Source organism: Anas acuta, chromosome 4 (genome assembly GCF_963932015.1).
Source record: "Anas acuta chromosome 4, bAnaAcu1.1, whole genome shotgun sequence".
Classification (NCBI taxonomy): domain Eukaryota; kingdom Metazoa; phylum Chordata; class Aves; order Anseriformes; family Anatidae; genus Anas; species Anas acuta.
The window spans coordinates 13539376-13563396 of NC_088982.1; the positions used below are offsets into that span (position 1 = coordinate 13539376).

Here is a 24021-nt window from a genome sequence, read left to right on the forward strand (position 1 = left end):
GTTCAGTCTTAAAAGAAGTCTCAAGTCTGCAAAGGTAGTAGAAAATAGGTAGTAGAAAGGTAGTAGAAATAGGTAGAAAAAATAAACTTTATGTAACAGTGATGTACATCTTGAAATACCTTTCAGTACAAGGATCTGGTGAAAATTAAAGGAAAGCAATCTGTAAGTAATGTAGTCTGGAACTGTACAAGACCAATCAAGTACTAAAAAAAATGGTTTTGTCATGCTAGAGTATCCTGGTTTCATCTAGGACAGAGTTAATTTTCCTCCTAGTAGCTGGTAGGGTGCTATGTTTTGGATTAGAATGAGAATTAACTCTGTTCTAACAGAAACCAGGACATAGGGGCAGTTACCAAAATGAATCAACTGGACTACTTGGTGTTACAGTTTATTAGATTCATATATTCCCAATACAAAGCTACCTAAATATGCTCAATACGAGGTACACTTCACTGCAGCGTCCCCAAATATGGATATTATTGCACCATGGTGACAAGGACTGTAAAATATATCAATATTTCTTCATCAGTAAGGAGATCCTAACTAGTTTGTATCGGCCCAAGTCAACCTCATTTTCAGCATTTGAGTAGAGTATCTTTACCTTTTTTATTTTTACTTTTTCCTTCTCTCTCTCTCCTGTGGGTTTATATTTTAGTATTAACTGAAGACATCTCTTTCTTATCAATTAGTTGCTGCTAATTGGTTCTTGAACATTTTTATCAAATTGATTTTCCTGTTCTACAGCACACATTTCTATAGTTTTTAGAGACTGAATGAAATGCAGTGGCTGTTAATACACATGAAAGCAGGCTAGATGATCAAATTGTCTTAGTCTCAATTTCTATTAAGCAGTAGGTTTTTTTGTAGAACCAGTATTTGATTTTTAATTCTAATAGAATCAGCAGCCCAGAAACAGGCCATTCTGCTAATTGATTTACAAATTCAATTAGTACATAATCTTTTTGGTGCTTTGGTAACACTTTCGGTTTGGTGGAGTTATTTTTGTGATCTGTGTGTGTGTTTTTCTTCCCCCCCCCCCCTTTTTTTTTCTTTTTCTTTTCCTTTTTTTTTTTTTCTTCTCTTTTTGTGATGTATAGCCCAGACCAGAACTAGGTGCAGTAGTTATCATGAAACATCTGAAAACTGAACATCAATATTACATTTCTACTGTAGGACTAGCAATATTTCTTTTCGCTTCACCATTATTATTCTGTGTAGCTACTAAAGAACAAAATACAATTCAAAAATACACTCAACCTTTAACTACATGTGAATAGTCTTTTAAACATCTGCTATATTTCCAGACTCACTTTATCATATCAGAACCTTAATTATAGCCTGGCTTTCTATTCTGTTTGAACGTGAAGAAAAAATTTCTTTATTTAGCTATGACTAAGAGACTTTATGAAATAATTCATTTTATAATTATTCTCAGTATCATAATAATCAGATGGTGATTAAAAATTACTTCTCTTAACATCAACTTATTAAAAACAATGATCTTTAAAAAGGGAGTTCCTACTTTAATAGAAGCAGAGAAATGCCCCTTACATTTTCATCCACTATACAGATGGCAATATAATGGAAATACCTGAAATAAAGACTCACAAGTTATCAGTCTTAGGTAAGTGAAATGTTCAGGCATTCACAGCACTATGAAAGGACTAAAAACAGAAAAAAGAAAAAAAAATCCCTATTTGGTTGAGGCTGATTACTTCTATAGTAATCTACTTAAAAAAAATACAGAGACACCAGGCATGATTTCCCTGTCATGAATTCAAGATGACAACACATTAGCACAAAATGCTGCTGGTTGTGAAACTATGCAAGCTAAAACAGTCTTGAAAACTCAGTGTGGCATGTCAGGCTTTCCTCATGAAATCTTTTAACAAACAAATTAATCATAGTAGCCATGCACAATTATGTCATTGTATAGCTGCATTCATCTTGAAGGTTCCCAAGAGTGAGAATATTGGACCAAATTTTCAGAGAAACTTGGACAGAAGAGTGTCTCTTTCTTTTCCCCCCCTTGTTTAAGATGGGCAACAGACTAAGTCTTCATGGTTTATGATTTCTGGAAACTATTGAAGTTTTTAGGACACTGGGTCTCAAATGACAATGATTAAAGAATTTGGCTGCAGCTCCAGAATGCAGAGTATTACAAACACAGATACTGTGCTGAATAGCCAAAATAGATATAACAAATCACGGTACCTGATTGTTACCAAACAGAAAAGAAAAACAAATAGCCTGAAGATGACCTTTCACTATGAGTAACAACTTGACAGAAGACAGTCAATTGCTGGCACCCAAATAAGGTGGTCCACATTCAACCTCTGCCCCAAGAACTCCCTAACCAGCAGAATGACATGACAGAAGCTGCATTGGATGTACTCTGGAGGAAGACACACCCTGTTCACAGGTTTTCCTCAAAACATCCACTACTAGAACTGCATGACAGCAATCCAAACAAAGTTGTAGTCTTAACACTTTATAGCAGTTTATGTGTTTTTGTGACCTCAAAAGTTTAACTGCATTAGAGTTATGATTTATTTTTTCAACTGAGTGGAAGAACATCAATGGCACAGGAGAATTAAAAGCTTCCTCTCATTAAAGCCTTCCTTTAGGTAGACATTACAGAGGATACAAGAAGATGAGTAATATAGTATAATTTAATAGTAATTTTGAAAAATACTTAGCAGCTACTTTGAAGACTGGACAAGAAACACCTCCCATTCAAAAAAGCCAGCTGTTTTCAGAAAAATTGAATGTTTCTCAAAAAAGTGAATTTTCTAGAGTAGGACAAATAACATCTGGAGATCCAAAGGAATCAGCTGCTAACTGGCAAACACAAACCATCACACTACTTTTGATGTAATCCTTATATATGGATTTGTACTTCTGACCTATTTTTACTTTCCCCTGAAAGTTTCCTAGTGCTGTTTATTTAGCCTTCTATATTGTGTGCTGGCTATCAAGAAGCACTGTCTAGTTGCTAGAGCAACTTCTTGTTGTCACATAAAGATAGTGAACGTTTGCATTTAAATGCTGGTCATGGAGCTTAGCCAAAAGTAGATGAAATGAACTTAGAACATTATTTTTGTGTGAATTATGCCTGGTCACAATGAAAATATACTATTTTTACTGTCTTACATTGGTCAGTTCTACATTCATTAGTTCTACAGCTACTGTTCTACATATTTATTAGTTTGCACTTTTATAAATATAAAATTTTTATACTAATTCACAGAAGAAAAAGTTTTTTTGATAATATACAAACACTACTTGTAAATTGTGAATTTCAAAACCTTCAGTATTTTTTACTAGGCTTTCTGTATCTACTTCAAATTATTCTGAATAATGTGCCTACATCATTTACACAACATTTGAATAAATCAGTCTTTTAATTGAGCTCTAAACCACATGGATGCAATTTTTTCAGCAGCAAATTTCTTAAACCTTTGAGTTGTGAGCCATCAGCAAGTAATTAACTATCACTCAGGAAAACACACTAGTTCAGGTAAGAGGAGTGCTCTCAAGTGTCAAAATGTTCACTTTTTGAAAGCTTCAATTAAGAAAATTTGTAAAATCTATTGTTAAAGAGAGGAAGTTCGTTAAGTTTTCCTGCTGCTAAGAACTCCAAATGTCATCTCCAGCAGTTCCTTTATCCAACAGTTACCTTAGGAATACTAGAGGATCATTTTTCTTTACAACTTCCATTAATTATAAAGAATGAAAACCACTTCTGTAACAGAACTGTTAAAAGCTACACTTATTCTATGCTGCGCTTTAAAGAGAGGAGCATTTGAACAGAACATAAACATAAACAATCCCAAATGTGTTGAATTATACTGTCTTTACTATAATCAAGGGACATGTTGTCTTACCCTGCACAAAATTCAGTGAAAGTGCAGCCAGATAATTTTTTTTTTTCTTAACTCCAAAATACAGTTTGTTCACTGAAAGGCAACCAAAAGAGAAATTCTCACATGAAACCCTTAACTTCCCATTCTTTAACCTCCTTGATTTAGTAGCAGTAGTTGAAAATACTCCTGTCTCAAGTGTAGGGAGTAGCTTTTTCCATCACTAAATAGAAAAGGAATGGTAAATCAGAACTCCTGCTGCTTGGTTCACAGCCCACATAAATTAAAGAAATGGCACTCCTCATTAATATGGCAGGCTCTGATTGCTGGCAGCTGGGAGGCTGAGATGCTACCCGTAGGGCTACTTGTGTTGGATGGATGGTTTTCCACAGAAATGGAGTGGCACAACAGGGCAAAGGATGGGGCCAGAGATGCCTCAGAAAATCTTCAACTGAGACAAATTTATGCTACTTATTACATAATAAATATATCTCCAGGTTAGTATGAGTTATCCCTGATCAGAACTATAACTCGTGTTTGGAATATTTAGCCACTCTTAGGGCAGCAGATTTAAATCTACTGTTGTTTCCCCAAAGCCTTACAGCTTTTAAACCAAGCCTTTTATTACAATACTGAGGAAAACTAAAGGTTGTTTCTGTGCAAGTACCCTTCGTTTCTGATGCAGGAACTATTTGGCCATATCAAAAGATGCTTACCTGCTGGAATGACTGTAAAGGCTTCTAGTTTATAGAATAAAAGACCCTTTGAAAATTAAACTTTGAAATCTACTACTTATTAAATTATATATACAGCAACATGGGTTTATTGTTGTTTTGTTTTTGTTTTTTTTTTAACATGATAAATTTTTCTAGTATAAAGAGAGATTTTTTTTTTTTCCACACGAGCAAGCTCCAAGCACTTTATCAAACTGTACTAAAAGAATAGACATTCCATGGCAAGCCCTGAGCATTAGAAATTCTTGCATCCCCCCTCTACGTGGAGAAGTTAAAGCATCACACAAAGCTTCTATAAATGCCTATTTCAGGTGATAATACTGACACTGCCTTTCATTTCAGTACTTTTATGTCTACATGTGTGCTATCACACCTTTGTTTGTGTTTCACATCCAAGATAAGATTTTTTTTTTCTTCTCTGATGACATTTCAGATTGAACAAACCTCATGGCTTTCAAGGTGACCCTTTTATCACAGCCGCTCTGGTGTCAATACAGCTGTACATTGGCATTCAGAATAAGAGCACTGACTGATTTAAACTTTAAATACCAAAATATCTTTGATACACCTCAGGGCACAGAAATGATTTCCTCTGAGTTTTCTTTTGTTTACTTTATAATGTCAATTTAACACATGCTGAATATACCATTATCATGTTTCCACTGTGTCTATATTGAGCTGTACTAGGAAAAACTTCACTCACGTTCAATAAACCATGACAAGTATGTATTATAAAACTCAGTTACAAGACAAAACTCTCAAAACAGTGACAAAAAACAAGTGAAATATTTTTCTGAAATGGTCTGGTCTGTTAATGTTTCTTAGCTGTGCATAAAAGTGCAATCAGTATTAAAAGCAAGAGTTGGAAAACAAAGATCCTGCAAGCATAAAATTACTATTTTTTTTTTCAAATTCCATCAAAGAATGAATTTTAGTGATTTCACTTTTCTGTGATGAGATCATGTCTCTCATCATGTTTCTCTGGAAACCTACTACTCATCTGATTTTGCCATCCTGATGCATACTGAACAGGAACTTATTTTATAAGAAGGAGCTGAAAGAAAATCACAATGATTCACTTCTGATACTATTCACACTGAATTCAACTTCACACAAACACCACTGAAGCCAGTATTCCTTCTGAAGGGGAGTGTTACTCACCCACAGAAATGCCCATGGGATTTTGTGCTAGAATAACCACTTTGAAGATGTTACACAACATAAGACAGTAAAGTCAGATGCTCTGAAAATACTGTGTAAGGACTAAATACATACTCTTGCTCTCTTCTCACTGAAGCTCCACTGAATTAAAAACAAACAAACAAACAAACAAACAAAAATAAACAGACACTGATGTAAGTCATTGGCTACGTGCTCTACATAATGACCAGCTAGAAAATCCTCTCTAAGAACATCTTTGCAGGCACAATGGCTTTTTGACAAATGGAAGCAAAGACAGATTTTATACAGAGTATCTACTTGGAGGTAGAGTAAGAATATAGGACTTGGAGATAAAGGAACACATGATCAGATTAAATCTGTGTCAAATCCCATCCTCAGCGGTTTCAGGCAGTATTTCATACAGTTGCTTTATAAATTTATAAAGCTTGTTTGTTTAGTTTCTCCTTTTGCTATTTAGTTTCCCCTTTTCCTGTTTCCACTGTGCTGCTGAAACAGAACTCAGCTCTTTCAGTGGTTAGGAGTTTTCTTCCAATTTCTGCCTGCATTTTTTTCATGGCTAGCTTAGCACCTAGATTTGGGATTTATTGTTATTTTCTGCAGTAACATTTGCCTTCAGCTTATTCTCCCTACTCAGTGTTCTCTCTTTTGCTCATGTATTTAGAAACAGAAAACATACTCTCAATCTTCTGTTTTGTTGAACACTATGAAGTTATTCAGTATCTTTTCATATAGAACTTACTTCACCTTCACAGAAGCCTCTCTTTGCAGCCTTCCTGTGCAAACTGCTCCATGAGCACTTCTTTGCTCTAACAATCAACTCTAAGTCTTCATCACAGAAATGATGATGTGGCACATGACAATATAATGCATATTTTTCACATTAGAATACAGAGAGATGATACATGGCAATATGATGTGTTAGGACTCTAAGATAAGATGTAAAATAATGTGCATATAGTGTGGTAACATAAAACTGTCTTTCAAATGAATTACAGATAAAATGAAAATAGTTGTAGGGAAGTTTTCCATGTGATACTTATAGATATCATTCTTGTATTCTCACTTAACTAACATTTTCAAATATTCTTAAATCCTCACTCTGCTCCTTATTTTCTAAGTCTCTTTTACACTCCAGCTGCCTGAACATATACATCACCTATTACAAGAAATGAGAATGATAAAGTGACTCTTTAGTCACTTTAGACTAGTTTAGATCAGTAAATTTAGATCAGTAATCTCAGACTTGAAGTGCTACCAAAATAACACAAGTTTCCCCCACAAAGATGGCTTGACTTACCAGGCAATAGATATAAAAGCAACTTTTCAGATTTCTAAAACTTTCCCTACTGTTACTGCTTGTGATAATAAAAGTTCTTTCTTCCTTTCTTCCTTCCTTTCTTTCCTTTTCAGAGTGCTCCGGGTAACACTTGGGCAATGTCCCATGGAGGAAAGAATGTTACCACACACCCACCTGTGCACACATGGCTAACCTCCCTCCAAGCTAGAGTGGTCAAAGGAAGGGCAACACAGACACCTTTTACAAGTCTCGCTACAACAATAAGGTCTTGGGTAATTTGTACTTATTGCCAGTGGTAAAATATGTCCAGTACTCAAGTTTACTGTTTTCAGTGTCACTGAATTTGCAAAGGCTTGATTTGAAAGACACAATACTTTTTCAGTTTCTGAAAGAAGGTGATAAAGGAAGGCCTACATTAAAGTTAGGAATATTCATAGAACAGTCCACATCCTACCCTTCATTTAATTGTTTCAAAGACAGAACTCATAAATAACCTCCCCAGCTGCAACACTGCTTCCTCCATTTATCAAAACTGGATAGAAGGATGTAAACATGTAAACATAATGGTCTTCTGAAGAAGAAATATTAATAAAGCTCTTCATACAAAGACAACACATCGAATTGCTTTATGCCAAGTTCCCAAAGATTCAAGGTCTTGCTGTATTTTTTGTCATGCTTATTTGCATTGGGAAAGTTATCTGTAAGTCCATGCCAAAATTGCTGTAACCACTTACAGTTGGTTTTCTTTTTCCCCACATCCTACCATCTGGGGTGAATCTCTTGACACATGGCAGAAGAGTCATTTTCTAGTTCAGAGAATGAATATTTGTGTGTTTTAAAGAAATTGGAACAGCTTCAAAAACAGTGAAAACCCCTTATCCAACATATAATACAGCCTCCCTGACTGTTGGTGTTATACCTCTGCAGAAAACTGTCTCTGGATGGATTGGACACATCTTGGGTCATCTGGTTTATTGTTGTTAATTTGTCGTTTTTTTTTTTTTTCTTGTGTGTGTATGTGTCTGTTTGTTTGTTTTTTTAACTGTCTAGTAGATAAAAGGACTCAATTTCCATCAGCTTTGTAAAACTACCTCAAATTCCCCAATACACACACATAAATATAAATATTTTTCAATTCACCCAGCAAAATAAAAAATCAATTGCTTGCACAGCAACTGCTGCAAAGGCACAATGAGTAGACAGGGAATTCAAGTAAACAGATAGAAATAAGCCTCACTTTTCCTGTTTAAGTCTGATTTTATTGTGGTTTTCCTGAAACAGGCATAGATTCTGTAGCCATAGCTCAACATGGTTGTATTCTGTGTCCATGATGAAGCAACTATATGGATTTAATTGAGAAAGTGGGAATAGCTATAGCTGGATTTAGCATTTTTTCATCTTTAAAAAATATTACTCTAAGACAAGGTCAAAGAAGGAAGATGTTTTGCATGTACCTAAGCCCATCTATCACTAACTAAATTTCCAATGAGTTGCACAGTGTTTGCTCACTCAGACAAAGCATTCCAAATCAATACGTTTGCTCTGAAGCTGAAAAACAGCACAAATGCTTTGTGGAGGTATTGAAACTGTTCTCTTATTACATTTTCTTTTCTGTGATTTGTTTTCTGTATTTCTCTCTTTCTTTCTCTCTCTCTCTCTTTTTTTTTTTTTTTTTTTTTTTTACTTGTTGTCTCCTTAGGAATGAGAAACAAACTCATCAGTCCTTTCTGTTTACTCTATATTGGATGACACTTCCTCGATGACACTTCCTCAGTAGAAACATACTATATTTCTTCTATATTTCTTTTTTCAGGTCAAATGTGTGACCATGAAAAACATTTCCATGCAGCTTTCACATTTCGAGGTGAAAACTGTAAAAATATTTACTAACTTGCTAACTTGTTCACATCACCAAAATAACACTGGAAAGCATTGTCTATTCTGAACATAAGGGTCCCTTTATTTTTTTGGTAAATACATGAAAGATTTCTTTCTGCTCTTTTGTCCTTTGATAAAAACAATGAAGTACCAAATCACTCGCATGCATGAACATACCTATTGTTAACATTATTGTTTCAGTGCTTAGCAATATGTCTGAAAAACATCTGCAGGCTGAAAATCTGAGTTCAGAAAAATGAAACGAATAGAAAAAAAAATATATAGTAACAGCTGATTCTAGCTGTAAAGAGCAGATGGTACTCATCCATATGCTATTCTGAAAGTGGGAGGCCACACAATATATAAGCTATCAAGCAAGTATCAGACGGTCTAGCAAGAGAGCAAATCCTGTATTTATTATCTAGAAAGTTCTAGGAGTATTTTATGAGCTCAATTGTCCACATTATTTACTATTCTCAGATAGGATAATTCTTCCAAGTACCAATAGCTCAATGAATGCAAAGTGAATTCATCCTAGATGAAGATCTGTATCTGCGGAATCATGACAAACCATGTAGGATTTACTCCAAAGAATGCTGAAAAGCTCTAAATAAGAGCATAAAGAGCATGCTTCTTCTACAGAAGAATTTCATGAGCTAGTAAGCATGAGCAGTACCATGACAATAGCACCTGGTTAAACAATATAAGCAAATGATGCTCAGCCTTCTATAGAAAGGCAAAAATATTAAAAAGTTGCAACTTGACAATAATGAAAAAAATACATTAATTTTCTGGTGTAAAAAAACTTTTACTGACTGGAAAGATGGGAAATTTATTTCTAAGCCTCAGTCTTATCTCATTAAAACACCAGAGTGTTAAAAAAGAATACCAGATATTTAAGTGTGAAACTTTCCGGCTAAAGGGGTGTCATAAAATATCTCTGAGAAAGAAGCAATAAGAAATATCCATTCACTCTGGAAAAGGTGATGAGTCTACAGGATCACAAGAAACCTTCAGAGGGAGGAAGGGAATCAACTATTACATTTCTTCCATTGGAAGACAGAAGGCATCACAAAGCCAAAGGATGCAGTTATACACATGGCAGGTGGTAGACATGCAAATTTTTTTTTGCCAAAGGATGTTGCAGATGCTAAAATTTTGCAGTTTCAGACAGAAAATGAACTAATTCATGCAAGACTTCGACAATTTTAGAAACTATTCTCAGGAATACACTAAGCTGAAAAAATTTCCTTCTGGAAAAGTGTCTTACATGCTTGCCTTGTTCGTACTTTTCTTTGGACATTCTCTAACAGCCGCTGCATTGGAGATTTGTTCAGAAATAGGTTCTTGTTTACTTACTTGCTCTTACTAAAACCCCAACAGTAGAAGGAACTGAAAGTTAAGGTTAATTTTCATTAGTGACTTTCCCATTATAATAAATGATATTTTTGTTTACCATGACACTCCAATGGTATTGCACACTTCCCTGTAACTTTTTTCCTTAGTACATGTATCTAGTTTTTGTATCTTTTTTCCCTAGTACATGTATGAACATGTACTTTTTTCCTTAGTACATGTATGAACATCATTTGTGCCATATATAGGGTGTGTGTATATATATATATATTAGTATAATAACTGTCACAGTATATTTTTGAACAAAACAAAGTCAAGATTTTAAGTTATCTGATAATTACTAGTGAGTCTTATTTGCCCTATCTAGGAAGATCCAGAAATACAGATTTCCCATTGGACTGCAGAGTTCTGGAATAAAAGAACAGAAGTACACACTATTCAGTATTGATCTTTGTGTAGTAATTTAGGACTCAGAATCATTACTCATGAGTCATTTTTGTTCAGACAGAATTTGTTCCACAGAAGCCAACACTAATAGTTTTATTCCATAAATAAGAGATGCATGATTCAACCCTTACTTAAATTTTACAAAGTTTGAAACTAAGATCACAGAAAGAGTTCCAGTGAACTCATTAGGCATGCTGTCAAAATGTTTCAAAGCATCATTACAGATTGTCACTAATGCTCAAGTTTCTGAAACCTGGCTGAAATGATCTTATCTTTGTTACACAAAATGATGAGGTTCATTCCTCTGTCTTTCCAAATTAATTGATTAGTATATGGCTTGTGGGTAATGATCTTCTTCTTTCTATAAGCTCACCTCTACTCATCTAGCAGAGATCTTTCAGAAAGAGAAGATTTAACCCAGGCAATTCATTGTATTCTTTGTTCTACCATGAATTACTTACATCCTCTCCTTTTATGCAAAATGAACAAATGAAACATGGTATGTAACTGTATGTGAGTTAACTAATATACTGAATATTTAGTTAACTAAATAACTGAAAAATATTACAATGTCTTGCACACTGGGACATACATAAATACATGCAGCTGGTCATTGATGAGAAAGTACTATCTGTGCAGACTACAATGGGAGAAGGTATAATGATAATGATGATAACGCAGCTGCAGGACCAGCTGCGGAGTGACATCCTTGAAACTGGAAAAAAAAAGTGGAAATCCATTGGAATTGAAACTTTCTTATGTTGGAATCTCAGAAAAATCTTTTCATTTTTGTATTTATTTTACTCAAAAGATTACTGTTTTGACTGTATTGCCGTACTTGACTTGCTTGAGGAAAACACTGAACATTATCTCAGTTATGGAATAATTCTGATCTACCTTGAAATGTTCAGTGTGTTGTATTTTACTTATTTAAGGAAACATAAGGATAAGTAATTCCATGGAATTCATCTCTTATTCCTCACACACAGTTGCAATTTTACATCAGCAGCGTTTTTTTGTTTATTTTTGTCTTTTTTTTTTTTTAATTACTAAGTTTTATAATTGTTTGATTAATTATTCAACTAAATTTTAGTTCATAGAATAGAAATACAAAGTAATATTTCACACTAAGAAACCCAGCAAATCCTGAGATTTGCCAAGTAACGTAAATCTTCCATTAAGATATTCTAAGGTCCAAGTCCTCTTGTAGCCACTACTACTAAATTGGCACAGTTTCTCTCAGGTGTTCTCTGCTCCAGAAATTCTGGCAGCTGGGGTTGGCCCATTAGTACAATAGCTTGATTCTGATTTTGGAACCCAAATATCACTGCTTGCACAAAAAGAAGTGCAGCTGCCCTACTTGGCCTTCTTTTCTTCTGCACTGATAGACTTGTATGATTAAACAGCATCAAGAGACTCATTCATCCATTTAACACATGGCCAATAATTAAAATTGCTTTCATATTCTGAAAGAGAAATGAGAGGTAGGAAAGTAGTTCAGAGCTCTTAAGTCCCACTAAACAAAACAGAGATAATCCCCCTCAGAGAAGTTTCACTGAAGATAAATCCGGCCCCATTAAAAGTCAACTAAAATCTGCTGTTGAATTGCAGAGGAGACAAGATACAATTCTTCGTAATTTCTTCTTCACCACTGAAGTGTCAATTACCAAATTTTTCATAAAAAGCAAAGCAATGTTCAATACTATAAAAATATTCCTACTACTGTCAGGTATAAAGAAGAGGTAGAGAAGCCAACTAGGTAGCTACTGGTACATTACAATGTTCTTTGGCTTTAAAAACAATAAGCACAGTGAAAAACACATGAGAAGATATAATTTCTAAAAAATTTTGGAGAAAACAATTAATATATTTAAAAAAAAAAAAAACTGTCGGTTTTGCGTACACCTACAGACACTTTGTTCCAAAGACAATGGAAAGTAAAACAGGAAATTCTGAATAGTCTCAGTAAGGGTCTATGTAAAGCTAAGTGAAGGAAAATGGAATATATTCGGGTGAATATTGAGGTAACGGAGAAATGTAAAGAATTAATTTTAAGATGCTGAAAATACAATGCATAAGAACATATTGATCTGCAGGTTCTAAAAATTGGTGGAAAGTGTTTGCAATATAGAACAAATTAGAACTCTCTTCAACAGATTTTTATGGAAGAAACAAAGAAAGATGCTATAAGTAGCTGCACTTAAATTATTTAAGCTACTTAAAACAATTGAAGGGAAGTTCTTGAGAACTTTCAAGTCAACATTTAACTGTCATTAGGTATTGAAACAGCAAGAAAATCTCTATTCTACAAACCCTTTTAAAAAAACTTCAGTCTAAAAAAAAGATTTACCAGTAATACTAGAGACTTAGTTGAACCTGAGATTTGTCCTTACAGAAGGACAAGGGGATTGCAAGATTCAATTGCCCCACTCCTCTCCCTCCACTGGTCTCCCAGTGTACTACTGGCATTAATCTGTTAACATAAGCATTGATGAATGAACACCGAGATACTAGACTCTGTCTATATATATTTAAAAAAACAGAAGCAATCCTACAATACTTGCCAACATTATAATTTGGTACTGATTGCAGTTTAGGCGCTAGTTCTGTAATGTGTGTGTACTTGAGTTTTTATTATGTATGTGGCTATCACTGTGTGCTGCTATTACCTTTCCTTGTCTTACACCCCTTGAGGTCTTAGACAAGGATTAAGCGATATTACTAACAAGCAATTTGTAAACATTGCTGCCAGTGCAAGAATAGCTGGGATTTAATGTACAAAGAAACATGACAAAAAAGACATACCTGGTCCAATGCAGAATGATGCAATGATTGCAAGAATGCAAAATATACTGAGGTAAGGAAGCCAATGCACATTATTCTGGGTAGAAAAAAGACATTCATGTTAATTGTATCGTACTTATCTCCAGTATTAAAAAATCAGAAATAATATTTTTTTCCACAATTCATTCTGTATTTCAGAATTTAGTCTAGGACTAATTTAGAAAATCACATTTCTGTAGAATTTTATTAGATTATTTGCATAGAAGGTCTTGCTCTCTGTGGTATCCATGTAGAGAAATACTAGCCAGTCTCCTGCACCACAGAAGTCACAACTCTAAAGGTCTACAACTTCTTGTGCTAAAGTTCAAGCCAATCTGGAAAAGAGTTTTTCTTTCTATTGTACAGATTCTGCACCTCTGTCCTCCTCAGATATTTCAAGCATGTTTAAAGAGCAGCTATGATGATCCAAAGAGCTTCTAAGTTCTCCAGTTAAAGGCTGGGCAGAAGTCCAGATATGGAAGGCTGCCTTTGGGTCAGACAGCTGTATCTGAAACTTCACATAGCACATGAAAGCCACATTCGAGGCATTTTTAGCCATAACTTTATTTTGCAGACAAGAAAGGTCATGCGTGCAAGCAACAACGACTTGTAAATGGAATCACCTGTTTTCCTCACAAGGCAATCTTTTTATTTTACTCCAAAGTAGATTTCTCTCAATTCATACCTCTAAAAGATAGGACCATGAAATACTCTGCATGATTTCTACTGAGTTTTCAGGACACTCTTTCTTAACTGTCTACGTGTATTCTTGATAAAAACACTATTAGATAGGAAAAACTCAGGGATTCCCTTTTCTTTCTGTCTCTCCATTTATTTATTTTTTCCATCAGCAAAGTTTTTATTAGAATTTTACTGTTTTTGCAAATTTGATCAAGATACATATGTATTATACAAGATACATATATGTGCCCTAAGTGGCACTGTAAAATACACTTGCTAAAACATGTAATTATTTATTTCAGTGCTAAATAATGACCCCCATTTTCTGATGGCTTTCTCTTATAGTCTGTCTATTATGCAGTGTGTCTATTAGGCTCAGTATTTAGATTGTTTTAATGATTATCCTTTGACCATTTGAAAGAGTTGGAGAACCAACTGCTAATAACATCTGAAAACTTAAGAGCAGATGTTCTGCAAAGGCTGTCTTTATAATTTTAATAAAAATATGTGACTTGATAGAAGAGTAAACATGGATACTTATCCAAGCCTAAGTATAATGAATATTATGAATAGTATGAAATATTATGAATAGTATGAAAGAAGACTGCTTTACAAGCAAGGATAAAAACATAGAATATAATATTTCCCAGCTATGGGTAAACCTGTCTTCATAATAGTTCATGATATGCCTGAGTCTTTCATTTGATGAGAGGTGAATGTTCAAGGCCCCTATGGTTTCTTAATGCAAAACCTACTACAGCTAACTACAGTGTTTTGAAAACACCAGATTTATAAAAAAGCAAAACACCAGATTTATAAAAAAGCAAAAGACAGACCTTTGAATCCTTACATCAAACCAATTAAAAGGATTGGCTTATAGAGGAACACTGAGGCAAACAGGTATCAAGTAACTGGTGTTTAGAATAGACAAAAGAGAGAACAAAAATATCTAATGACTGTATTGTTACCTGTAAAGTCAGAGACACGGTAAGAATTGCAAAGAAGACAATCATCAACCCAAAACCTCCGATGAGAAGAGGCCTGCGTCCGAGCCGCTCAATAACTAAGCCCTGGAAAACAAAAATTGGCATCAGACAATGTAATATGCTCTTTTGGTCAGAATGTAATGCCATGTAATATGCTCTTTTGGTATGAAGACCAAAAATAAATATAATTTAATTGATTTTGTACTACATATCAGGTATGCTATGTTTATAATTGTCCTCACAATTATGTTTACACAATTCTACATTGATTTAACTGCTTACAAATTTTCACTAAATTCCTATAATATACAATTATATAATATAGAAATATACAATTTTTAAATGTCAGTATTTTGAAAGAAATTACTTCCTTGCTTTTGCATTTCAACTATTAATTTCAACAGCTCATTCAACATCTCTTTCAACATAAACTTGAAAGGTTTAAGATTTAAGCAAAAAAAAAGAAAAAGCTTAGGTTAAGTAACTTTTATTAATCTACAATTTGTTTTTAATTTCTGGTTCACCTGAATTCAGAAAACAAAAACAAAACAAAGCAAAAAAAACAAAAAAAAAAAACAAAAAAAAAAAAAACAGATTTAGTCATCATCTAGATTTAATTTGAGTAGCCATATAAAAGAAATCCATCCATCAGAAAACCTCACTAGGACAAGGGATTATTGAACAGATACCTGTGCATTCATGAACAATTTGAATTTATATTTAACACCTTAGGATAACACAACATTGTTAACAGTCAGAAAATTTGAATACTATTCTGTTAGAAAAGAACACAGTGAAAAGATTTCTGAAAAGCTGCAATATGAAACTGAATTTTCTTTGCCAGTCAGACTCATTAAAATAGGCTATACCTATTTTAGATCACAATATTTTCTAATACATTATTCTCATTGACAACTACCATAATTATCGATTACAATTGGTGTTGTTATGAGAAGGGTAAAACAATTTTATGAAGCCCAAAATGTATCATTTTGAATATCTTAAAGTCAGAGTCACATGACTGTCACACAGTTATTTGGTAGAGACTGAAATCAGTCTTTCAGACATCCCTTGAGCAAAAGATTAAATGAGCAAATAAAATTAAATCTGGAGCAATACCTTTAATTTTTGGAGACAACATAGACTTCCACTATGAGCATCTAAAAGAAATGTGTTACAGGAAAGCACATAGTTGTTCAAGGAGGAAATGCCTCGTGTGTAAGCACTTCTCCCACAATGTCAGTTTTACCAGCAGTTTTTAGAAGAGGTTTCAAAACGTGCCATCCCCATTACCCTGAAGAGGTGGACTTCCACACCAGAGAGTACCATGACACGGCAGAACACAGCTAGCAGCTCTGCAGCTAGATTTAGCATTCCTTATTTCTTTAAATGAGGAAGTATACTCATTTTGACAGTTACCACAGATTCCATAATATAATTTATTTCAGAGCAGTGTTTAAAATAGACCTGATGTTATTAAGGTTTCACATTGCACTCATGGAGTCCAAATGTTCTAAAACTGCAGCTGTTATGCTGTCAAAACCCTACAAGATGCCAAATATTTTGAACGTTGATTAATGAATCCATCTTGCAAATACATGTAGCCACACAAACTTAACCAAGAGACGTTTTTTATAACTATGAAGGATGTAAATTTATCCAGTGGGTCCATTAGAAGATGGAGACTTCTGCAGTGTGTTCAGCAATGGATGCTACAACCATAATTTGACAGACTAGGGACTTTCCCTTACTTTTTCAATTACAGATTGGTGGTTGTGATTAAACAATCTTAGTGTTACACCAGCTGGTGGGTTTTGTATTAAAAAGGCATGAAGGATGAATGTCTCCCTCAGAGGAAAAATGGTTCATATACAGAGCAAAATGTGGAAAAAAGTGCTATACAGTTTCTGGCTCTCAACCTCAAGGTGAAGCAAACGCCAGTAAGCGAAGACTCCAAGGAGATATGTACATACACCTGTACCTGCATACATTGAGAATAAGTAGTCCAGACATATTTGGAAATCTAGGTGGGTTGGTGAGGAACTCCCAGTTTTAATTGAGAGCAGCAAAGCACAGGCACAAATACATCAGATCTGCAAGCTCCATATGTTTTTTAGAGAAGAGAATAATAGTTTCTAATATATATAAATTTTATCTTATCCAGAGATGAGTGGGGAAGACAACAGAACAAATCCACGTGAAACAGTTCTTTTCTGTGAGCTGATGCCAGGTTTCCCAATCTTTCATCGTCTTACAGAGTCATTGTTATTTTATTTAATACAGCAGCACTGAGGAACTTGAATGCTTCAACTTATGGGTGCTTCCTGCAGTTTCTGCCCCAAAGAATTTGCAACTATAATTCCTGGTGGCAGTTCCTGTTATTTATAGAATGGACCAACTTTGTTCACTGGAGAAAGTAAACAGCAATTTTGTACTTATTCACACAGATACTGTGATGTACCCAAATTGCTGGAAATGTTATAATCATTTTCAAAGTTAATCCTAAGTAAATCACACTAACAACTCAACAAAATCTATAGAATACTAAGAAGGCAAAGGCTTCTCCATTAGACATGATTAACTTTCCCAGTTATAAGGAGAAACAACCTATTTCCAGTTTAAAGCCAAAGACACCTCTAATTTGTTCAAATGCATGGCCCACCTCTTGCATCTCCAATTCAAACCAAACAAAACACCCAGACATCTGCCTATGGCACAGATTCAAATGAGTCTCTGCTGAAATGGGATTCTACATTGAGTCAAGCTCAGGATAAGCCAAGTGCAACAGCCAAACCCATGCTCCCTTCCTGGCCATGAATTACAAGGTTGTGCTACAGTGAAAAGCTACGCTTGCATTTGGAAAGCCATGGCTCCGTGCCTTTGCTACTGGCCTGTGCAGGGATGCAGGCAATCAGGAGGCAAAGCAGAAGCATCCAGGGAGTATGAATAGGTCAAAGCTAAAAGGATTTTTTGATTTGTTTAAGTACACAGATGCTTCAGCAGCCATTCCATGAAGTTGTGTAGGTTAACAGTATTTCTAACTAAAATTTAGTTCCCAAATTAATTTATTTTTGAGGATTTCTTAAGAAAACCTATGACAATGCATCAATATTTCAAATTTCTGTTCCCCTTTTTTTGATGGAAACAAATGCTCAGATAAACCCTGAAGATGCCCTGTTTTGTTTTTGTTTTTGTTTTTTTTAAAAAAAAAGTATATAAGGTTGTAAACAGATGACAAGTTCATTTTTGGTTTTAATTATACAAATCCAAATCTTGTTATCTTGCAAAACCCACTAAGATGCCTATGACTCATAGGAAGTAGAAGATGATTCACCAGTTTTCAAGTATTTATAGTTCTGAATGCTCCACTGGTTAGCACTGGCAACACTTACCTATTAAAGACCTGCAACAAGTCAAAATATACTATGTGGTAGAGTAAATGAAACAAAAAGAAATTCAGCATATGCTCAAGTATAGCCATAAAAAGAATCTTACAACTGTTTTCTGTGATAGTGCACTGAATTATTTGCCAAATTGTGGATGCCGATACTTATGTGTGATCACAAACATGCATTTGTAGAAACCTATACCCAGAGTCATGGTAATTAACACAGCAGAATTTATTGAAAATGTGTAAAAAAATATTGCAATCAAAATCTCTCAACACAAACATTTGCTGATAAGGCAACCAATATGCAAACTAAGTTAACAGTTAACATAACTTTCTTTTGTCTGGCAGGAACCACTTGTGAATAAAGTTTAAAAAGCAAATGTCAATCTTTTCACTTGAGTCAGCTGCTGATACTGGGGCTGACATAATGAAAGCAGAGTGCATTAAAAAAGATCAGACAAGCTGGGGAAAAAATGAATATGTAAGCGAGTTCTACAGCCCAAATGGGAGATCTATTCCTTACTTATTTCCTGGCCCCAAATCATACTAACAAAACCCTATTAGATTTTCTTCATTTCTCAGCTCTATACAGAAATTTGATCTATACGTTAACATAAAGAGTAGCCATACTTTTTCTCATGTATTTTGGATATAGATCCAAGCAAGACTGTATGTCTAAATTCAGACAATGCAACAAGCCAACTCTGTGTTATTTCCATTTTTAAATAGCTGTGCTGAAATGAATAGTCACATTTACATTGCTGTCATGTCTATTTATGACACGGTGCATAGTTTCTTGCATCCAGGAGAAGAAGAGTAACAAAAGACCGCGGGTTACAAATGGGGTTTGATTCCTATTGCTCTGTATATGTTTTTGCTGTATGAATTGCAAATTCAATTGCAAAACAAGGAAACAGGGTGTTTTATTTAAGCCCCTAAATTGCTCTGTAGTGGCCTAGCTCTGCATTTCACCAAATAAGTACAAACCTTAAATCAGTCTGTGCCTTCCTTGCCACTCATATCACTACCTGTATCTATGTTAATGCCACAAGGGGATGATACCTCACACCTTCTGTAGGTACTATTATAGAGATCACTATTAAGCAAAGGATTTTCTATTTTTTTTCTTAGAACTTTGTAAGTTTCTATTTTGCAGTAAAGTGTCCTTAATCAACTTGACGTGGTGGTGGTTTTTTCCATTCACAGAGCACAGGGTCTCCATACGCAACTGCTGTTGAACCATTGCAACACCAAGATGCAGCCCATGTAGGGGTTTGCTCTAGCCTGCTGCCTTTGCCTTAGTAGTGCCTGGGAACAGCTCTTAGGCAGCACACACACACACAAAAACAAACAAACAAACAAACAAACACTAATTCCTATTGTGTCCCTTCAACAAAAGGAAGGTATTCCTGAAGTAATGTTCCTTCTGTTTATGATTTATTTGTTAAAAATGCCAGGTTTTGTCTTGTGCTGGGTACACGTTTCTAAAAGATAGACTAGGTCCATGATAGATTACCATAGCTGGTGCTTTATTTTCTAATGATGGTATTTGAATGCCCTGACGTAGATCAGTTTGAATAGACTGAAAACAAAAACAAAAACAAACAAACAAACAAACAAACAAACAAAAAACAAAAAAAAATCAATACTTGAAATAAGATGTCTCTATAATTTTCAATTTCTGAATAAAAGAAGAAAGATTTGTACCAAAGAAATGCAGTTTCTAACTCACTATCCCTCAGGTCTTAGGAGTGGTATTGTAGGTAGATTTCCATAAGGAACCTTTTTTTTTTTTTCCTGGAAGGCATTACACCATCCCTTCCTTACCTGCAATTTTGCCTATCCAGAAGTACACAGCTGTAATAAAATCATTTAGAACTTTAATTTCCTTATCTAAAAATGATTATGTTGACCATTTCTGGATTGAAGTTGTATGCATTAATAGGATCACAACCTGTGATTCACCCTGCAGTAAATATGCGGCTACCTACACTTCAGCTGTCTGCAAATACCATGGTCTGGGAAGTTTCTTGGTCAGTATCTCTTTTCTACTAATTCTTTATGGTTCCTTTTCTCCAATATAATGGCATAAATCCAAGCATTTTTCCACTCATAAATTTGCTCCATAAAGATTCCACACGTTTACATTTGAAGCTGTGAAATGAGGATGAATTTGCAACTAGGGAGTAATTAGTGAGTCCCTGCATATAAAATAATTCAGTATTTTATATTCTAAATAAATCATTGATTTTTTTTTTCCATGTTACTTATTAGACATACTCACTAATGCTTTTGTGGGTCTGAATAAAGTAAATCATTTAAATTTTCACAAAATTTAAATATGACATAGGCAAAACAGATTAGTGTGATAGGCAATTTTGGAAGCCAACTGTTTGCTCATGGAGGCAACTATTTATGGTATCTTAAAATTATAGATGATAAGCTGCACAAATATTTCTCTTGGATAATGTTAACAGTCTTCAGTGCCAGGTCACTTTTCCCACCAAATCAGCCTTTACTACCTCAAAATTTATTAGTAAAAATGAAGTTTTCATAATCAGTGAAAATCCCAGAAATCTTGTGAGTCAGTGGCAATGTTTGAGAGCACTGGGTTTGGGCAAACAGAGCACCTACCTTCTATTACATGGGGAGAAGGAAGTCAGAGTCTGACTCTTGCCCTCTCCTAAGTACTAGGATAAATTATTAACCAATCAAACAGTCTGACAGCAGCTAGAAGATACTAAGGTGATCAGAACAGTCAAAACAGATTTGTTCAGTGCAGATCAGTGTGACTTCTTTCACTGTCAGGGAGAAAGCTGAGTGGATGAAAAGAAAATGAAAAACATGATAGATTTTGACTTCAGCAAGCCTTTTGACACAGCTCCACATGACATTTTGTTTTTGTGCATATGATTTTTTTCTTTCTCAAAGTACAGCACTGCGTACCTTTCATTGCTGAATTTCATCTCACCAATTTCAGGCCACAAACCCTGTTTTTTAGGCCTTCTATAGTTATTGCAAACATTTTTGAGTTTTTCAACTTTGGTGAGCTTGGATGAAGCAGGTGATTATAAAAGGCTGTCTGTTACCTCACCCATGTTACTAATGAGGTTTAGGACTAATTGACCCAGGACAGATCTCACTAGATATTTCTTTGTATGACAGTGAAGTGTTGATAGCTACCTCTCTAAAGATAGTTTTGCAGTTAACTGAGCATCCACACTATTATGATTTCATACAGTCCACACCTACTGTACCTGATATTCTCTGATCTCAACATGAGGGACTTTTTCATAAAATATGTAGTTACACTGGGAAATTCACTGCCTTAGGATGCCATGGGTTCTAAAAGTTGAAAAGTAACTAGACACATGCAAAGAAAAAAATCCATCAAGATTATTAAGACTGAGATATTATCTTCTAATTCTAATTCTGGTACTCATTGTGCAGCAGATTGTCAGGGTCAGGAGAGGCCAGGGGAACAAAGGGGGAAATGCCAAGTTTGCCCCATTCCTGCATTGTCCTCTACTTACACAGTATTGGGGATTATGGGTAGATGAAGGCTGATTCTGATCTAGTGCAATAATGTCACACAGGACTACATAACAATTCTCACTACAAATCACATTATGACAAGGCTTCCTAAGAACCCTCAAGATGAAACTATTCACAACTTTTTTTTTTTTTTTTTTTTTTTTTTTCACTTACCACAAACTAACTGACTGTTATTGGAAGGTATTTCTTCCTACACTGACACCAGTGTAGCAACAGAGTTTCAGTGGAGACAAATTGCATTACCTTTTGCATATGATGGAGGAAATCAGCTGGGGATGAGGACACTTACTGATGTGTCTGGGATACCCTTGTCTTAAGATGTGTTATTTTCTGAGGAAGAAATTCCTTCTTGTATGTTAAGATCTATTAACATTAAAGCAAACTGAGAAAAGGTTGAATGCCCCTTTCTCATGACATCCCAGAGTAGAACATTATCTCCCTCAATTCATGCTAGTTGTCTTGACCTCTCTGTGATATGGCAAAGAATTTCCTATGTTCTTCTGTGTTCTACTACTGAATTATGTTTTAACTCATTCCAGGCTTTGCATGGCTTTTCTCCATCAGAGGCTTTGGAAGGCACATTAGTAAAAACTTATGCAACACCTTATGGGAAATGCTTAAGGCATAATCTTCTCTACGTAGTCATAGCTAGTCTCTTTCTATGAGCATTACATAAAGACCAAATGTGGTGCCACAGATGGCAAAAATGGGAACAGGATGCTTAATCTGAGTAAGATTCCTTTTATGTTATGGTGGTTTAGGGAATCTTCTCACAAATTTTGTTCTATCTCTATCAGCCTATTACCACATGGAAGAAAGACTGGCAAACTGTTATTTCTGTCCATTAGGAATAGGACAACAAAATTAAACTAACCTCAGTTACTGAAAAATACAAAAAGAGGCACAGTAACCACTCTTACCAAAGTTTAGCTAAGTTTGTAGAATTTAAAAAACAGACTTCTAATAAGCAAGTATTTACCAGGGAATGTTTTAGTTATATTGTATCCTGCTTCAAAGCATGATGTCAAGCTAGATGTCTTCCCTCTGTGACATGTCTCCCAGTTGGAAGTCTATTCAATATTTCACTCCATCTATTTCTTTAGCATTTACTCAGGGCTCATCAATGGATGAACCCCAATTATTCTACTAAAGCTGAGTTTTTGCACATGACCATTTAACATACCAAAAAAAATAATTAAATATTACCATTACTGATAGAAGGAGTATTTACTGAAACCCTGGCAAGCACAATAAAAATATACAAGGAATATTAATGTCTCCTCACTTTCTTCTACTTCTTCCATTTTTCCTTCTGAGCAATGTCGATCAGACATACACGTCTGACTCCATATTTAACACTGTTAAATATATATATATATATGTATATTTAAACAGCAAAAATTGCAGCTGAGAAATTGGAAGTGGAAGGAAATTTCCCATCCTTAGTTCTAGGCATGGAAGAAGTTTAGAGGAACTTATAGAAATATGAAGCTGTAAAACTTTCAGTTGAAAAAATGAATTCATAATATTGTTCCTTTAAGCAGCAGCAATGAAAGATTACTGAAATATGAAGATTACTGAAATAAAATTAAGGCTTTTCTCTTGAACTGAAAGAGCAAATTTGAAGGGGGTGGGGTATTAGTACATCAGCATTTCCAGTGACACAGGAAGTAGACTGAACAGAAAAAAATAAATATTCTCTTCTCATGCATAAAAAGGTTACCACACATACCAAGGAACCACACAACCATACAACCACCTCATTATGTATGAACAGAGTGCTCTGAATAAGCTCCACAAACTGATAGCACAGAAGGAACTGAAGACA

The 24021-nt window shown here is 34.8% G+C and overlaps 1 protein-coding gene across 3 annotated transcripts in view; it reads right to left on the reverse strand.

The window, feature by feature from the left end:
- The window catches only part of SLC2A9 (solute carrier family 2 member 9), a 127903-nt gene that overhangs the window by 27076 nt on the left and 76806 nt on the right, over positions 1 to 24021 (reverse strand). For all 3 annotated transcript variants that reach the window (XM_068679916.1, XM_068679917.1, XM_068679915.1), the window contains 2 exons: positions 15230 to 15331; positions 13563 to 13638 (listed from right to left, as the gene is read on the reverse strand). In XM_068679916.1, the coding sequence (XP_068536017.1) occupies positions 13563 to 13638; positions 15230 to 15331 (178 nt within the window). The remainder of the gene's footprint in view (positions 1 to 13562; positions 13639 to 15229; positions 15332 to 24021) is intronic.